The 18,338-nt window shown below is 43.9% G+C and overlaps 2 protein-coding genes across 2 annotated transcripts; one reads left to right on the top strand and one right to left on the bottom strand.

The window, feature by feature from the left end:
• The first annotated feature begins 77 nt into the window (after nt 1-77).
• GCNA (germ cell nuclear acidic peptidase) lies at nt 78-11,295 on the top strand. The gene is made up of 10 exons (XM_027690427.1): nt 78-280; nt 1,793-1,839; nt 3,133-3,184; nt 3,562-3,635; nt 4,154-4,576; nt 5,590-5,761; nt 6,341-6,485; nt 7,888-8,023; nt 8,952-9,156; nt 10,078-11,295. The coding sequence occupies exons 1-10, from the start codon at nt 78-80 to the stop codon at nt 10,328-10,330; spliced, it is 1,710 nt and encodes a 569-aa protein (XP_027546228.1). The 3' UTR covers nt 10,331-11,295.
• A 1,810-nt stretch (nt 11,296-13,105) lies between these two features.
• Nucleotides 13,106-18,246, bottom strand: BRCC3 (BRCA1/BRCA2-containing complex subunit 3). Its single transcript, XM_027690521.1, has 8 exons — nt 18,104-18,246; nt 17,265-17,384; nt 16,592-16,679; nt 15,837-15,925; nt 15,316-15,371; nt 14,618-14,749; nt 14,241-14,284; nt 13,106-13,288 (listed from the first exon to the last, which is right to left on the bottom strand). The coding sequence occupies exons 1-8, from the start codon at nt 18,206-18,208 to the stop codon at nt 13,137-13,139; spliced, it is 786 nt and encodes a 261-aa protein (XP_027546322.1). The 5' UTR covers nt 18,209-18,246; the 3' UTR covers nt 13,106-13,136.
• Nucleotides 18,247-18,338: the final 92 nt, after the last annotated feature.

Genomic DNA, 18,338 nt, shown 5'->3' with positions numbered 1-18,338 from the left:
GAGGCGCGGGCGGCGCCGCCCGTGTGCGCAGGCGCGGTGCCCCGGAAGCCGTGAGGGGCGCGGGCGGTTCGAGCGCGATGGAGCGGGCGGAGGGAGCGGCCCGGGCCGCGCTGGGAGCGGGGCCGCCGGCACAGGGCCCGCGGGACGGGGCAGGGCGGGCACGGGCCGGGAGCGGGGCCGGGCAGGGGCAGGGCCCTGCGGGCTCGGACGGGACAGCGGCTACAGACGAGCGGAGCCCCGGGAGAGCGGCCGCGGGGAGCCAGGGCCGGCGGGGCGGAAGGTGAGCGACCCAACCCAGGGGTCCTCGTGTCCTGCCTTGTTTTGGTTAATTTGTACAGAAATTTTATATTTTTATATACATATATGTGTGTGTGTGTGTGTATATATGTATGTATATATAAAAATATATATTAAAATATATATAAAAATATACAAAAATATATATTTTATATATTCTCTATATAATATATATTCTTTATAGAATATAAAATATACTATATATAATATATATAGTATATAAATATATAGTATATAAAATATACTATATATAATATATATAAAAATATATATACGCATATATATAAACATATATATACACCTATATATATATATGTATATATATTCACTTATATTTATTTTTTATATACTTGTATACATTATACATTATTATATATTATATTATACATATTTTAAATAATTTTATATATTTTTATATATAAAAGAAATATATAGTTTATAGAAAATATATATTATATATATAAAATATAGTGTACGTATATAGAAAATATACTAGACTAAATTATATAGTGTATGTATATAAAAAATATACTAGACTAAATTATAGAGTGTGTATATAGAAAATTTACTATATCGTATATAGTGTGTGTATATAGAAAATTTACTGTACTATATTATATATTGTGTAATATATAATGCATAATTTTATGTACATTATATATTATAGTATATTTTGCATAGTATGTTATACTATATTATATAGACAATATGTTATAATAATTATTTATAGTGATTTATATAAATTTTAGATGACACCCCCATTTGTTCCTTGGCAGTTGGTATCTATTAGCACGTTTCACAATTACAGTCTTTAAAGTTTAAATAGCTTTAATTAAAAGAAGCTGTCTTCCTGTTTTTAAGCAAATTGCTTAGTGTGTTTTCCACGTTGTTGATGTTTGGTGGTTGGCAGAAAATGAAGTAAATAATTTGGAAAGGGGAGTGCAGCTTGCCTCACCATTCGTGTGAGGATTGCAGGCTGGTGGTAATGCTTCCGTTCTGCCTCTTGAAAGAGCTTTGTGAAAGCTGCTGCACTGTGTTAAATATTCATGGCAACCATATTAGAGTGCATTTTGTACACAAGCAGCTGATTACTCATCAGTGCGTGCTTTCAGCTTTCAGCCTTACTGTAACACACTTCTTTCCCAGATCACAGACCATGTGTAAGATAAAAACAAGCTTTCTATCCTTTCTGATTTCTGATACCAACTGGAACTGAAAGAAACGCAATATCCTAAGCCTGTGCCTTCAAATGGTTCAGTGTTCCAAATTTTGAGGATTGATTGCTACTTACATTGAACATATATGGTTGCTAGAACTTATATATTAAAATTTATAACATTTCAGTTTTAAACAGTTAAAATAGTTCAGCCTGTTTGTGATGTTCACTGTTTTTCTCAGTCCGTATTTGGTTCTGGGTGTTCACAGATGTTTCAGGCCAGTGGAGATGCAGATCTGTGTCCCGCTGACCTGATGTTCTGCATTTCATTTTTTGCAGCCACGCCCTGTGCTTGTCTTCCAGCAGTGATGAGGAATTTGAGACGTGTAAGTCGTAGCACATGTCAGTTTGTTTTCTGGAGTGTGAGAAGGACACATTTCTAGTTATAGTGGAGTGTTTTTACACGTTATTTTCTTCCACTGCTTGTGCTGCAAAGTACATTCTGTCCTTGCAGTGCAGTCTTGGTTGCTATATGCCACAGGGAGTGTTTTTCAATCTTTCTCATTTTTGGATGCTTTTTGCCTTGCATTACATTTCTGTTGTTGCCTCAGTTTTATCTGTTCCCTGTCACTCACTCGCTTTCTTCTTAGTCTACAAAGCATCTTTGAATAAACCTTTTCTCTGAATAGTTACTGTTCTAAACTACTCACAATTCCCTCTTACCTGACACAGCTTTTATTGCATTAGTCTTAACCAGTCAGAGGGATGTTTTTGAGTTGTCACAGTTGCTCAAGGTCTTGGTAAGATAGAATTGAACACTAAATTGTACATGGTGGCTTCTGTGGTGCATAACCAACCAATCTTTTTGTTCAGCCTGTGCAAACAAATGGTAACAGCCACTATAACTATCACTGTGTGCTGGAGTAGTTAAATGCACACTGGTTGGGTTTTTTCCTGTTGCAAGAGTTCTGTTTAGCTCATTTGTTAGCTGGACTAATCATGGCTCTGCCACATCTCAGGTAGGTTTCAAACTAGTAAGTAATTTATAGATTTGTAAATCTTGCAATATATTCTTCCTTATATATTTAACAGAGATGGTAGAAATGGTAAGGCAGTAAGTCGTACCTGTTTATTTTACCCTTTGCATATCACTCTTGTGCTGGTCCAGCTGCATTTAAAGCAGATTTCTCATTACTTTGGAGTTCCTGCTGTGCTCCAGCTCAGTGCCACGTGAATGATCTTAAGCATTGTCAAGCCTAACTACCAGCTGAAACAAAATGTGCTGTATATAGTTCCTGCACTACCTCTGGACTTTTAAGTCTGATAAATATTTCGATACTGCCCATTCATTAGGTCATTTTTCACTTTTCTGTAATTTTTATATTTGACAGTCTACTCCTTCTCCTGGCTCCTTTCAGGGAGGCTGCTGAGTGATGTGCCACCTCTGTCACGGAAGGGGGCTGAAAGAACTACTTGGGATTTGGAGCAGAATATTTGCAAAGCCATTCTACTGCCATCCTGTCACTGTAGTGCCAGTTGTAGGAAAGACTGAAGTGAAAATATGTGCCAAGAAAAAAGTTTGTGTTTTTTAAAGGGTTTAATTTTTAGTAGTTGCAAACTTAAAAATGCCTAAGAAACGAAACAGAACCTTGTTCCTAATTAATCTTCTCTTGGTTTAGTTTTAGCCAGAATGAAAACTCCCAAAAGTGTTCCTAAAAAGGCAGATGCAAGGTGGGTGCTGTAATTAATTACTTTTCTGTGTTCATATAATAGTTTTCTGTATCATATTTACTAATCAGAATACAAGAAAAACAATCAAAAGTTCTAGTGATTGCTGGGCAGATACCTGTATAGGAGTGAGTGCAGACAGAACTGTTATGTGTCTAGTCTGTATGTTCAGGACAAAGATAAAAATGGGATGTTTGGAAGTGTAAATGCTCCTTTGCCATTCCTATATATGGATGTAGTTGGTAACATTTGTTGTGAACAATAATAATGTTATATTTGGAGGCTTTTTTTTGGTTGCTTTTTTAGTAGGGCAAATTCACTCTTGTATTTTCCTGCTTTATCCTACCTTTTTTCACATTTGCCTGGGTTTTTTTTTACAGTTTGAAAGACTTCATTGATGACTCAGATGATTTCTTCTTGGACTTTAAAGTGAGAAAGAGCACAAAAAAGAATGGCAAGTAATTGTGCAACAGCAAATATGAAGTGGGAATTTTAATGAGTGGAAAGGTAGCATAAATCTCTGAGAGAGCTGACTCCTGATCAAGAAGGGCAGGATCTCTTTCAGCTGGTGTGAATGTGAACCCTGAAAAGTGAGTGCCAGCTGCAGACTGGGAAAAGCTGTAGAAAGCCAATGGAATGATGTCTGGAAGGGAAATGGGTGAAGCAAAGTGGACCAGAAGCATCACTAAAAAAAAAAGTCACCTGTAGATCTGACGTGATCCCTTGATCTTGACAGGACAAATCTGGGATGTCAGAAGCTTTGTTTGTTGGCAGGCTACGTTATTTTAATACATCTTTCAGTGACTTTTCACGTAGTAAAATGGTAAATGAGCAAGGCAGAGTAAAGCAAATGCAAAGATACCTCTCTGTTTGTATTTTCCTATCTTTCAAGGGATTTTTTTTGTGTTAAGACAAAGGCAGGTCTCCTAAATGCAACTGCCAAAACCTTAAGCTGTTTCTTTTGGACTGCAGCACCAAAGGATCTTCAGACACCGAGGAAGTTGATGAGTTCTGGAAAGAAAAGCACTTGCTGCCAAGAATTGCATTATGGAGAGAGTTCAAGTGACACTGAGGATTCTGTCTTTGTAGAAAGTCCTTGGCTTGACCACCAAAAAGGGGGAGTAAAAGACTGGAAAGAGAGTCAAAGGTGGACAAAACTTTCACCTCCACAAAATTTGAAAGAGTCAGTTTCCAAAGGCAGTCCAGATTTGCCTGTTAGAAGGAAAGAAAGAAGCTGTGAGAAGAGTACAGAAAATAAATTGCCCACTGTGGCAGTAGAGTCAGACAGCTCAGATGACAGCTTTGAATCGTTAATGGAACGGATAAAGAAGCGAAGTCTGCCCCAAAAACCAGTCTTAGGCACAAGTAAAACCGTCTATCAGCCCAGCTCAGCAGGTAAGCAGCTGTTCAGGGCTGACTTGCAGTGGTAGTGCTGATTGCCTGACTCTTCCCATTTGTGTGGCACAGACTTCTGAGGGGCAGCCCAGCACCTTGCAACTGGACTTGGTGCAATAGGAAATTACTCCTCTGAGCGTTCTGAGAATTCACCCTGTGGTATCAAGGTTTAAGGTTTTCACTATTGTTTGTTCCTGTAGGCATTTTTAGTTTTAAATATTATTTTTTAAAATTATAATTAATTAAAAAAAATTATTATCTAACTGGTGGTATTGAATTATTCTGATTTTTTTAATGTATGATACTTAATGTGAAGCTGTCATTTCAGCTTTAGGACTGAGATTTTCAGCAGTTCAGAATGCTGGTCGTTTAGTATTTGGATTTATACTTGACTCATTATTTTTAAAAATACAGTTTATAATGAGAATTTCCTAAATCAGTACCTCCTCCTCTCCTTTGACAAACTGAAATGAGCCTCAACTAAAAGACTGGAAGGGGGGAAAAGGACTGTTGCTGATGAGAGCAGATGAAAACAAATGTTTTTCTAGAAAAGTAAACACAGGGTGCCTTTCTTACTAACAATGACTGCCCAGAGCAAGGAGACCTCTGGAAGAGGATGATGTACAGCACAGAAACGTGCCTTGGGAAAGAGCAATTTTTTTTTTAATTGGAATATATCGATTATGTTCTATAACATTATAACTCAGGAATTATGTTCTATAACACATAACTTAGGAATGCCTTAGTGAGGTCACAAATACTTTTCCTTCCTCTTTGCTGAATGTTTGAAAGTTTGGAGTCTGCCACTCCTTCACTGAATGGTAATATTTGTAGTATGTAACAGCAAATTACCTTTCCATCAGTTGTAAAAGCCTTTGCCTTCAAGTGTGCACAGCAGGACTTTATTCTGAGGTGGAATATTTGGCTTTTTCAGTGTTGTCAGTGGGTTGCTGGTGTCTGTGCTCCTGATTCTTGGACAGTGTGTAATCCTGTGACCCTTTCTGTTGAACTAGAAAACATCAAGCCACCCTGCAAAGATGCACAGCCCTTGAAAGGGGAGGGAGTCAAGATACCAAGGCCAAACTCCACTTCAGTTGCAGAAATATCTTCCAAGACAAGGACTCCTGCAAGAATTCCTGGGAATGAATTGGTCAGTTGCTCACAGTCAGCAAAGATAGATAGAAAGTGAGTGTTTCTCCATTTTTACCATGTTCTAGGGCATTTATAGATGGACAAAGAGGTGCTAAGCACTTTGCCTAGGATGATGTAGTGACTCCTCTGGTACATAGAAATTTCTGCTACTAATCCAGCAATTGTGAATGATTAAGTAGCTGGAAATCAAAGTTTTCAATCTCCAGTATGACAGGGGAATATAGCTGATCTCTGCCTAGAGGAAATATCTGACAAATGTCAAATCTTCTTTGTAAATGTTTTCTTGCTATTCCTTGTCTTGGTACAGCACACCTCTAACATGTGTTGGCCCCACAGACAGTATATATCCAGCTGCTTGCCTCTGAAAATATATTCAAACCGATTCTATTAACAAGACTGTCTTGATTTTTTTTTTTAACCTCTCTAACTTGCAGAATTCATGTTTCTTTTTCTGTATGTGGATGCAGCTTAAACTTTTCAGAAGAATGCATTTCTCATTTTTAACAGCTGCCTTTATTCTGCCTTCTGACCATGTGCTGTTTCCTTTGGTCATTTTATAACTGTGTTTACCAACACAAAACCTTTACAAAAGCTTTATGGCTTTTCCTGCAGGCTCAGGGTATGCTCAGTGCCTGATTGTTTCTTGCAAGATCTTTCAAATCCCACTTCCCACTACGTGAAGTATTTCAAGAAGAATAAAGAGGAGCTGGCACAGAAGCTCTACAGACTGTTTAACAGCACCATCTTTGATCAGAAGGTTGGTTTCAAAAGGAAAATTACTATTCTAAAATGCTGGTTAATATGTTGCTCCTCACTTCTTGATGTGATTGCTCTTTATCCTCTTCAGTGCTAAACATTATGTTTGATTTAGCTCAGGCAATTTCTCTGGAAGGGGTTTGTCACCACAGTGATGCAGCAGTTTTCAGCGTGGCTTTGCTTTCCCAGCTGTAATGGATGGAGCACCATCCTTGAGTTTGGCAGTCTGGGTGGTATCCAAGAGTCTCTGATGGGAGAAGCTGTTGGATGAGGGCCCTTGGATCAGTCCCATCTGATCCTTTTGTTTCCATGGCCATGTCTGCCCTTCTGGAACAGATTAAAAAGGTGCTTATCCTTTGAATAACAGTTTTGGGTGAGCATAAAGCTTCAAGTTGTGTTTCAAATTTAAGGTTAAATTTCAGAGAACTGCTGTCTTGGCCTTCACGTCTGTTGGGATATTGGGGACCCTCCTCTGGTGAGAAATATCCTTGAAAGGAAGGATGCTGTCCTCAGTAATTCCAATAGAATTTCCTTCAGGAAGGAAAACGTTTCTCTGCAGATGAGAAAATACTGTTGAGCTGACCAAGGGCAGGCTGAGGTCATGATTTCACATCAAGCTGAGCTGAGCAGGCTTACTATTGCTGAAAGCAAAATATCTGACAGCCCTGTGCCTGTGCTGTTGAAGCCTTTACTTAAGCTCATTAATTTAGATGACAGAAAACTGTTAGTAAAAGAACTGAACTAACCATATGATGAGGGCTTGCAAAATCAGGGGCAGCACAGAAGATAAGCAAGGGGGGATTATTCACCCTCTCACAGTGTGAAGGTGCATCAAATTAATTGCAAGTTGCAGATTCAGCACAACCAAAGCACATGGTACTTAACCTGTGAATTATTAAGTTGTAGAACTTCTGATCACAGACTACTGTAGATGCTAAAAATACTTATGTATTCTTAAACATACACATTCTTTCTCCCCAAAACACCAGAAAACCACTCTAATGGATATTTAATAGAAAAGAGCCACCTGTGGCTTAGTGAGGTGTTGCCTTACAAATGGTTAGCAGTTGGAAAGAGGTACTTTTTTTTGAAGAGGAAATTGTGGTTTATGCCTGTCCTGTCCTTGTATTTCTTCTTAAGCAGCTTGTTTTAGCCACTGTTGGAGGTAGAATAGAGGAACTAAGGGACTTCTGGTCTCATCCTGCATTGTGGAACTCCCAGTGTTGGTTACAGAGACACTGATTGTGAGAATAAGCAGCCATGGGGGGTGAGTTTGCATGTTAAGTGTTAGGAGCACTGAGACATCCTGTACCAGCTTTGCAGCAAATACAAGGGGAAGCCAGAGGGCCAGAAGATAAGAGAGGTAGAGAGGGCAGATTACATGTCCTGTTTTGTTTTTTCAGTTACCAGAGACAATGGAGATAATCTGGAATAAGAAGATGAGAAAAACAGCAGGATATTGTGTGACAGGGCAGACAGGTCCCGAACGAAAACGTTACGCTCGCATAGAACTTTCTGAGAAAGTCTGTGACTCTGCAGGTGGGTAAAAGAACAATTATGTTGATTCTCCTTTAAGAAAGCAAGTTCTAGAGATAAAAACACTTAACCTGAGACCTAAGAGACCTGGAACTGGACCCTGCTTTGAAATTTCATATTACCTTGAATAAATAAATCCACTAATTGATGGATTTATCCACATTCCACAGCCCTTCTAAGAGGCTGGGCAAAGGTACAAAATGTGAGAACAGAGATGTATTCACACTAACTGCAGTATTTTGTTTATATTTCTTATTGATTTGAAGACCCATAGGCATCATGTTGCTCTAATTCTGTATGTGCTGTAATGGCAATCTCAAATGGGGCTTCTTCCATCACAGCCAGCCACCTTGTTGGTAGTATTTAAAGCTGGAGTAAAGACAGATCAGGGCCAAATTAAGTTCTATTAAGTCGTACTGTAACTGTTTTTTCTCCCTCATCCCTTCTTAGTTTGGGGAAACGAATCATAAAATGGTTTTAATTGAAAAGGATCGATAAAGGTGTTAAACAGGACTGGCCCCAGCACTGAGCCCTGGGGAACACCACTGGTGACCTGCCCCAGGTGGATGTAACTCCATTCTCCACCACTCTCTGGGCCCGGCCATCCAGCCCGTTTTTTACCCAATGAAGAAGGAATACACCTGTCCAAGCCATGGGCTGCCAGTTTCTCCAGGAAAATGCTGTGGCAAACAGTGTCAAAGGCTTGACCAACCAATGAAAAAAAACCCCAAAAAGGTCAGGTGTGCAGGGAAGTGCAGGATGCTGCATTGGAGCTAATCACAAAACTGGAAATGCAGTAAGTAAAACTTTGCTTTTGAGCATTTTATCAAGTCGGTGGTAGTTCTAACCTCCAAAATAACCCTTGCATCTCAGTGAGTCTGTACTTCCCCACCCCTGACTGACCTCAATCTGCTGTTTGCTTTCCCTGCAGATCGCCTTCGGGACACGCTGATCCACGAGGTTTGCCACGCAGCCACCTGGCTCATCAACGGCGTTCGTGACGGGCACGGGCGGTTCTGGAGGTTCTATGCCAACAAATCAGCTGTAATTCATCCAGAGCTGCCAGTAGTAACACGGTGCCACAGCTACGAGATCAACTACAAATTCACCTACGAGTGTGCTCAGTGCAAAGCTACGTGAGTAATGTTTTGATGTGCATATGACCACGTATTCACTTTCTCTCTAACTTGCCAGTCTCCTGGGTCAAGAAATCATGGGTCTCTTAAAGTGTGAAGCAGTTGGGATACTCTGAGTTGCTTCATGTTTCCAGAGCCCACAGAACCTCACTGTGTGAATCCCACATGTTTGTTTCCAGGTAGTTTCAGTTCTAGTTCAGAGGTCAGGACAGGCAGAAGTGTCTTGTGAGTACCACTGGTGATGATGGAGGGTCTTTGGGTTGTATGTACATCAGCTTTGAAGGAACAAGTCCCCATAAAAACTAGGCACAGAATGTGTGACAACAGTTAGATTCTAGATCAGAGGAAGCTTTCTAGGGTTTGTATCTTGATGATTTTGAATTAAAACTAAAAAAAAGCAGCTGACAAGAGTGTTATTATTATCATCCCCCTCCATTCCCCAAAATTTAGGGGCTAAATGCATGCTTAGAAAGCATTTGTGGCATTTTTTTTTTACCTCTCAGGATCATATGACTCCCAGAAGAAAATAACATTTCACATATGGAATCTTTTTGAGGTGTTTGTTAGGACTGTACAATGCATAAGCTGCTTAGATGCAACAGAGCATGGAGAAGGTTTTTTGGTGATGGCTCTGAGGAGGAACTCCAAGGGGCAGTTGATATGTGGGTTGTGGAGGTGTTTGCAGATGTTGTAGCACTTCATACTCCTGGGCTGAGAGTAAAAGAGACAGAGGAAGGGACCAAGCTCAAAAGGCAGTGGAGTAAGTTCTAGGATAGAGCTGTGCAATACAGATTTGATTGTTCTGCTGTGTGAAGTGGGTACTGTTTGCTCTTCTCAAACACTGGCTTAGAAACCTGACCTGAGTATCCAGGCAGAAGAGAAAGGAGCCCTTTCCCACAAGTCCTTACTCTTCCCTTGCAGGATCGGCCGGCACTCCAAGTCCCTGGACACGGAGCGGTTCGTGTGCGCGTTCTGCGGGGGGCGGCTGTCCCTGAGCCAGCCCCCGGGCAAGGGGGGCACTCCTGCCAGGACACAGCTCACACCCTTTGCCAAGTACGTGAAGGAAAACTACGGACTGGCCAAGAGAGAGCAGCAGGGGCTGAGCCATGCAGAGGTCATGAGGAAACTCGGTGCTGATTTCGCTTTGAAAACCAGGCTTGATGATTCCTTTTAATATCTCAATACATTTCCTTACTTGATGCCACTTAAATTTTGTATATAGAGTAGTAGATGAGTCTAACATGAGTCTAAGAATTGTTTCAGAGGATTCCAGATAATTGTAATATTTTAGCACTAAGTACTTCTAATAAAGACCTTAAGGCCTTCTCTAAAATGCGCAAGAGTGAGCAAAAATGATGACAGCTAGTCCAGGGTGATGCACAAGTCAGGGTATCCTTAGACTTCAGAGGAACACCACCTGTGCCTGGGAAGATGCAGTTCCAGGCCCTTTGGGACCGACTCACTATGTTTGGCTGGAATTTTCTGAGCAGCACTTACCCACAGTGCTCCACAGCATGTCTTCAGTGACTCCAGTGAGCAATGGATTTACTCTTCCATCTGGGTACCTGATATGCTGTAGGCTCTGTATATATGCTGAGAAACTGCTGGGTGTGCATCTGTCTGGGGTTGCCAGGTGAAAGAAAGTCCAGGCCCACCAGCCCTCTGATTCTATCTGAATGACTTCCAGGCAGGAAAAGGGGCAGACTGGAGTTGGGCTTCAACATGGGTTCAGATATTCTCCCATGTGGAGTCTCTTGAGTGACCCTTGACTGTTTTTGTTAAAATTAAGTGGGTTTTGTTAAATTCATTAAAAATTAGTGGTTAAAATAATGTTAAAATTAATGGTGGCTTAAATCTGTTAGAGAAAGTGAATTTTTACAAGGCCTTCTGGCCCTGAGTGAGCCTGAAGCTCTTTGATTGAAAATGTGAATGCAATGTACTTCAGTCACTGAGATTTTGTAGAAACTAAAACAGATGCAAGAGGTCAGGGTGGGGAAAGCAAATTCAAATACTTTCCACCACAGAAGGGGGAGGTCTAGTCAGATGATTTAAGTCTTTCACATAAAATGTGACTGAATGTGTGTCTTCTGTAAGCAAATTGCTCAGGGAATGTAATAATATTGAATAATCAATAAATGCTAATGTGGCAATGAGCCCCAGGCTTCATTTCAAATTAATCATGACTGTATAGTTACACAGAACCCTGCTACCAGCCCAGCTTTACTGGCTGGAGAGCCAGGCTGTGGATCAGCACAGTCCTTCACTTCCTTTTGTCATTGGGATTATGATTCCAAGCATCCCCATTCCAGCTGTGCTTTGGGAGATTGCCCTGGGCTGCTCCCAGGAGCTCTTATCAAGCCTAGGGACACTGAGGCACCACCCTCTCTCCCCAGCAAAGATAAGGGTAAGGAGCACTTGAACTAGAAACCAGTAACAAAAACAACTGCACAAACCCACTGACTGTTCAAAAACTAAGGAAAATTACTATTCACTGCACTTTTAAGGAAAAAAACGGTAGTGAGTGTTATACTTGAAAGTTCTACTCTTTGGGGATTGCCAGCAGAAATGCAGAAAGCTTGAAAAGTCAAGTCTGACAAAAGCAATGGGGTTATGGGGCTTCCAGATCTGACACCCTTTACACTGCTCATCAGTGCTGGCCCTCTCTGACAGGGAGTGCCTCTCTCCCAGCTCTTACTTTCATTCTCCCACAGCAACAGTCCAGACAATGAGCTGTCAGGAATTGAATAATGTTCCCTGCAGTAATGCAGGCAGCTCATTTTCATCTATCTGAGTGTGTAAGAATTTAGGTTAGAACCAAGGAGCTGAAACAGGAATTTTAACTGTGCTTTGCCCCTTTGCTCACGAGACAAACTTCACGAAACAGAACACAAGAGGATGTACATGATACTCTGGGGGATACTCTGAAATGCAACAGCAAGAACATTTAAAGGATTAGTTCAACGACAGCTATTTTGTTCCAGTCTTAGGAGATTTTTAACAGTTAAGTTCGGCATATAAGAATAACAGGCTTGTATATCTACCAGTTCTCTTCCCAGCATCTTAAACTTCTTCCCCCTGGGGAGGAACCACAGTCCTGTCACTGAAGCAGCAGAAACAGCTGATTTTGCAGAGAACCTCAGTGCTGGGCTCACAACAGCATCTCATGAAGAGAGTACAGATGGACCAAAAACTGCAGGCACTGGCACTTCGTAGCATTCATTTCATTTCTACTCCAAACAGCTCTAGCTTTGGAATTCTTTATTTGGTTTGACATATGCTGAACAGATCCCGTGTCAAAGTTCTTCCAGGTCTCTTCCTTCCCAAGCTTCCCTCCCACCTCTTACCTGCCTGGGTGGATGGCCAGCAGTCCAGAACATTACTAGATATAAGATCATGGTCAACTGAAGCTACTAAAAGAAGGCAGAAGTTGGCAGCGTCAGATATGACTGTAGGGACACACTTTTCCCCTCTAACCCTCCTGTTCCAGGGTCCTGGAATACTGTAAAGCAGTAAGACTTCTGTTAAAATATCATGGTTAGGCTTCGTGAACGAAGATTTGGGAAGGGCTCTACCCACGTTTCTTGCAAGTGCGTTGGTGGCTAAAAAGGCCAATACGAGAAAGGCAAGTCCGGTTGCAAAAGACACAGCAGAAAGACTCCTTAGATGGTAGATGGTATATTCTGCTAAGACTTCTGTTAAAGTATAGAGAAGGGAGAAACAACATGTTCCCTACGTGTGTGCCCTCCAGAACAGGAGTCTCTTCAGGTGCTGCCCAGCCCCACCACTGCAGCACCTGCAGACACAGCCCTGCTTTGCTCCAAGCCGGGGCAGACAAAGTCCTTATCCTGGAGACGTGCTCTGTGTTGCAGGAGAAGAGGCACAGCCTTCACTGTAAGGCAATGCAGGGCCACCCTTCAGCCTGGAGGAGGTGGTGTAGATTTTTTTACATGTCTCTTTTCTGAAGGGTCTGCATTTCCTCCTCACTCTAAAGCAGCGAGTTCCTCCAGGAGCTGCTCTTTCTCCTGCTGCAGCTCCTGCACCCGCTGTTTGTTCTGCTCCAGTCTGTCCTCCAGCCACTGCAGGAGGGGCCCACTGATGGCAGACATCTGGCTGCAGAGGTTCTTTGTGAACACTGCAAAGAGCAACCACACGTCATGCCAGGGCAGCACACAAGACGCTCAGTGTGCTACAAACCACCCCAAAGCCAACAGTGTCACAGACAGCCAAGGAAACCCTCCACCCTGCTGGCCCTGCCAACCACACATCCCCTCAGGAACGTCAGAACCAGCAGCCTGATAAACAGGGAAACGCTATTTCAGTCTCAGCCAGGGGAGGGATGACAGACCTGCAGCAGAAATCTGGAAACCTGCACACAAGTCATCACTGCTGCTAATTAATCTCTAAATTTAGAGGAATCAAAGAATGCCTCATCTCTTAAACGTGTGAGAATGGATAACGGGATAATTATCTTGGAACAGAAGTGGGATTGAGATTCACCCTGTGACACTGGCAAAAGCAAAGGTGTCACATCCACACAGCTCACATGAAGTGCCAGGAGATGCAGGCGTGTGTACAGCTCAGCCACACAACACTGTAACTCTCAACAAATCCCAAATCCCCCTTGCTGTTCCAACAGAAAAAATAACCTAAACAAACCAAACTCAGAAAACCCAAACAATCCCGAAGTCTGTTGTAATTTTAACCAATTCTACAAAGGCTGAAGGACACAACAGCATTCATGAACCCCAGGATTAGGTTATTTTACAGCCTTTGATGTTTTCCTATAAAGTATTTACTTTCAGTTCTGTTCCTTAACTAGATTTTATGTAACAAGATAACTGTCTCAGGGAATTCTCTGGCTTACACAGTCTTTGTGATTAAGAGTGAGGCAAGGGGAAAAAAAGCTAGTATGTGTGCTTTTCTAGCTATTTACAGCTGCCTTTTATGGCAAAGGGAGGAGTGTTATACATGTGTAGTCTAAAGACCCCCAAATTTAGAGCCAAACCAAGCCCTGCTCAAGACTCCACTGTTTTGACTCTGGGAGCAGCACCCTGGATTCTCACATGCAAAAAAGGAATCCTTACCTGAGCCATTATGGATCTTGGTTACCGAGTCCAGATGGGTGAGGCTACGACAAGGAACAGAAAGCAGGTCAGAGACAAGCCAGGGAACTGCACATTAAATCCAGGCTGCAGAACCACTGCCTGCCAGTCACTGCCCACACCACAGGTGCCTCCAAGTCTCACCTGCTGCACATTCACAAGGACAAATGACCCGTGATCACAAAACCCCACATTCTGCTGGTAACCCCAGCCTCAGTTATTCAACCAGTTCTACAGAGACACATGAGCTGCTAACCCTTCTCATCTTCTACAGCTTTGCAAAGGTTGTGGTGCAGCAACAGTAGAACACATGTCAGCAAAGACAGTCCTGGAGAGGTGCAGAGCCCCACTGCTGTTACCTGTGAATTCTCCTGTAGGCATCTTGCTCTTCTTGGCAAAGGATCTTGGGCAGCTCCACAGCTGATTCCAGACACACTTTCCCAATGGTTTCATGGGGGACAACATGAACAGGAATTTCGATCCTTTCATACCTGAAAGAGTTTCAGATACAATTAACTTCAAAGCAGCAGAGAAAAAACAGGACTTCTACAACCTACCACAGTCTGCCCAACACATGGCAGTGCTGCACATCCACTTTTGGGAACACATGCCTAAGTTGGCAGCCAAAGGGAAGCATTTTATACACTTGTCTTATTTTAAAGATGCTAAAGCAACTGGGTGGCCAGTACTGACAACATGTTGCACAGCGTGTGTGGTCAGTGAGGAGCCTGAAGGCTCGGCCTCTAGAGCTGGAAGTAAAAAAGTGGGGCTCCTACACAACAGGTTACAGCACAAACCCCACCCTGCCTACAGCAACCTACCCCAAATCCTGAGATAACAAATTATCTAGGGTAAGGTAATCTTTACATTCTCTTTCATCAGCCTGCACGAGAAGTCAGGAGACCTCATGAACAGCTCTTGCTCCTCATGACAGACTCAGAAGCCACTTATTTGAGACAACCCAGAAAGGAGAGACAAGGTGAAATATAACCTGATACTGAGAGCCAAAATGAAATACAACCAGACACTGGACAGAAATTTCTTCTGCTGTACTCACTCTGAGCTCTTCTGGGCCTGAATAGACTGGAAACAGGTATAGAGAATCCTGCCTGTCTGAGAGAGACAGCGGAAAGTCAGATTTCAAGTGCAAAAACCCATCTAAACCCACACATTCCTTTAGGAAGCAGAATATGCTTTCAAACAGAATTCCAACAGGTTGAAAAGGCACAGACCTTTTGCTGTGACTGGAATGCTGGAACTGCTTAAAGCAGACACTGACAAACCCTCCAATGATAAAAAAATCTGAAGCTGAAGCTGCAGCTGCCCACTGGCCCATCTTAGTGCACACACAGTGCAGCAGCTGCTGCAGCCCCCTGGGCAGGCTGTGGGGCAGCACAGAGGATTAATTACTCATTCATTTGTCACTGTCACAATCCAAACACCACCATTCCAGCTGGGCTTTTCACATGCCCCCAGAAGAGCTCTTTCCTTCTTGCAGGTGCACTCAGGGACTTCAGCTTTGCCCTGATGCTCCTCACGAGCACTTGGAGGGTTTGATGCCATTTTTAAGTTTCCTACCTTGGTGTTCTTGTCCTCGATGAAGCAGGAGAAGATCAGCCCTACAAAGCCTTGGTCCATCATCTGATACATGGCCTGTGTACGGACATCTGCAGGCACAGGAATGAGAGAATGAGAACGGTCACCTGGAGCAGTGGGAAAAGGTTTGCCACCTTTTGAAGGGTGATCTGGAATTTGGTAACAAGCGTCACAAGCTTTAAGTCCTTACTCCGAGTGACTAAGTTAAAAAAAAAAAGATCCAATTTAAAATGTAATTAAATAGCAAATCTTAAATACACCAGGTGAGTTCACAAAACCAGAAATGATCTCAGGATCAGCCTGGTGCCACAGGTCTCCATAAAGTCCAGCACATACAAGATACTCGTGCACTTCTTTCATAGAACTTTTAAGTGTTGCATTAACATGCCCAGATGTCAAAAATCACCACAGCAGGCCCAGAATTCCCACAGGGTTTTTTTGCTGTTCCCCACACCCTGGGTCTGGTTTTTCCATCTGGAAGAACAGTAGCACCAGCAGTAGCTGATCTGAGTCATGTTTGAGTCCCTGGGGCACACACAGTTATGGGGCTGCACTGGCAGAGGCCCCTGGAGCCCACCCAGACAGTCTGGTCCTACCAGGGGATGCCTGAGATGCAGAGTCCTGAACTGCTGGAATGTGCACCTCTGGAACTCATGAGTCCCACAGTCAGCCAGCTGGGAGTTCCACCCAGACCTCAGCTCAGGGCTCACCCAGACCCAGCTCAGGGCTCCTCTTACCCACGTGTGAGGGCCAGACAGTGATGTGGGGGTGGGAGTGGTACCAGCCCACCACCCTCATGGGACGTCCTGTCATCTCAGCCAACCTGTGTGGGAGTCAAGGAGCTTTTGGAACCAGCAGAGCAAAGGGGAGGAGTTTTTTGTACCAGGAAAAACAGTAGAGTTTTTTAAAATAGTTTCTCATCAGCCAACAGAATTACAGGTCCCTTTGGAGGGGCGACAAGACACAGGGAGCTGATGGAGCCTCTTCCCCAGCACCCTCAGGAGTCACTGCTGCAGAAGCAAATTGAATTTTGCTTGCATGTGGCAGTAAAGAACATTTCAGCAGCTGAGCAAGCCAGAATTCCCAAGTGTGTGCAGAGAAGAGGCTCCTCAGTGCCCCACCTGGAGACCTGCTGACCTTTCATCTCCCACCACGCCTCCCTGCTGGAGTGCCACCCTCCCCAACAAACACACTGCAGAGTTACTTGTCACCAAACACACAAAAGCTACAAAAATTTCGTAACACAGCTCCACTGCCAGTGCTGGAACCAACTCCAGGGAAAGGCAAGTGCCAGCACAGCCCTCCCAGCCCAGGAGCTGCAGGAGGAGCAGCTGAGAGCTTCAAGCCAAGCAGAGCAAGTGTGAACCGCAGCCCATCAGCAGAGGTGTGAGGGGAAGCACTAAAGGATATCTCTGCTTCGGTGGAGGCAGCTGAGAGCTGCTCCGGGGAGATCTCCACGCGGTCCTTCCTCTTGTCGGAGCGGCGCAGGATGATCACAGAGTGGATGTGGACGATCCTGCTGGTGTCCACCTGCCCACAGAGGGAGAGTAGTCACTGCCCTGGCAGGGAGACACCCACCCGCGGGGCAGGGCCGGTTCTTACACGGGCACACGGAGAGGGGAAGCTCTCCTGGCTCTGACTGTCACACTGAGAGCCGGTAAATAAACTCTCCAACCAGTTCGTTGGGTTGGAAAGCCGACATTCCTTTACTCAGCGCTCTGGGAGCGCGGGGATAACTCCACGGAAATGCACACCCAGCAACTAAACAGAGTAGGGTACAGCCACGAAACTAATGCATATTCATCACACTAATACATATTCATCACATTTCTGATGCATATTCATCACGCCTCCCGAATACATGCATACATGCCGGCTATTTCGCTGGAGTAATTTGAATATGACTTGGGGTTTTTTGAGGTCATACGGGAACATCCCGTTCCCCAATTTTCCCTTTTATGGTTCTGGATCTTCTAACGAATATTCTCACACATGCGGTCAGGTCATGATGCACTTCTTTTACCGTTCTTTGTTCTCAAAACTAAGACATCTGCTAGCACCTATTAATTACTGATACGGGTAAATAAGGTAACAGTCACAGATCTAGGGGGTTAACGCAAAGGTGCGTTAATCCCTGGTGTTTGTCCTAAGCACTACACAATAACCACGGCAAACACTATGGTGCTAAAGAGCCCCAAACCCGCTGGACAGCGCCTCCTCCCGCCACGCCTTTCCCCCCAGGGCGGTACCTCTCCGATGCAGAGCCCCATGACCTCCTCCTTCTCGGTGCTGAGCGCGTGGTTCAGGCACACTAGGAACGCGTCCGCCTCCAGGTGCACGGCCTGCACCGCCATCTTGCCTTCCCCTCACCGCCCCCGGCCCCGCCCCCCGCGCGGCCGGGCCAATCGCAGCGCCGCCCGCGGGCCCGCCCGGCCAATCGGCGCGGCCCCCGCTGAGGCGGTGCGGCGCGGCGGAAGGGCCGTG

The sequence above is a fragment of the Neopelma chrysocephalum genome, unplaced genomic scaffold (assembly GCF_003984885.1).
Source record: "Neopelma chrysocephalum unplaced genomic scaffold, ASM398488v2 Primary Assembly neopelma1_81, whole genome shotgun sequence".
Taxonomy (NCBI): Eukaryota; Metazoa; Chordata; class Aves; order Passeriformes; family Pipridae; genus Neopelma; species Neopelma chrysocephalum.
The sequence above is the reverse complement of the archived record's forward strand: the minus strand, read 5'-3'. Positions and strand labels throughout refer to the sequence as shown.

Bases quoted from the DNA above. Each gene is read 5' to 3' on its own strand.
- GCNA (XM_027690427.1), top strand. From the start codon at position 78: ATGGAGCGGGCGGAGGGAGCGGCCCGGGCCGCGCTGGGAGCGGGGCCG. The intron at 281-1,792 runs GTGAGCGACCCA...CATTTTTTGCAG, and splicing joins CAGGGCCGGCGGGGCGGAAG to CCACGCCCTGTGCTTGTCTT. The intron at 3,185-3,561 runs GTGGGTGCTGTA...TTTTTTTTACAG, and splicing joins CCTAAAAAGGCAGATGCAAG to TTTGAAAGACTTCATTGATG.
- BRCC3 (XM_027690521.1), bottom strand. From the start codon at position 18,208: ATGGCGGTGCAGGCCGTGCACCTGGAGGCGGACGCGTTCCTAGTGTGC. The intron at 14,750-15,315 runs GTGAGTACAGCA...AAACTCTTTCAG, and splicing joins CAGGCCCAGAAGAGCTCAGA to GTATGAAAGGATCGAAATTC. The intron at 13,289-14,240 runs GTAAGGATTCCT...TGCTCTTTGCAG, and splicing joins CAAGATCCATAATGGCTCAG to TGTTCACAAAGAACCTCTGC.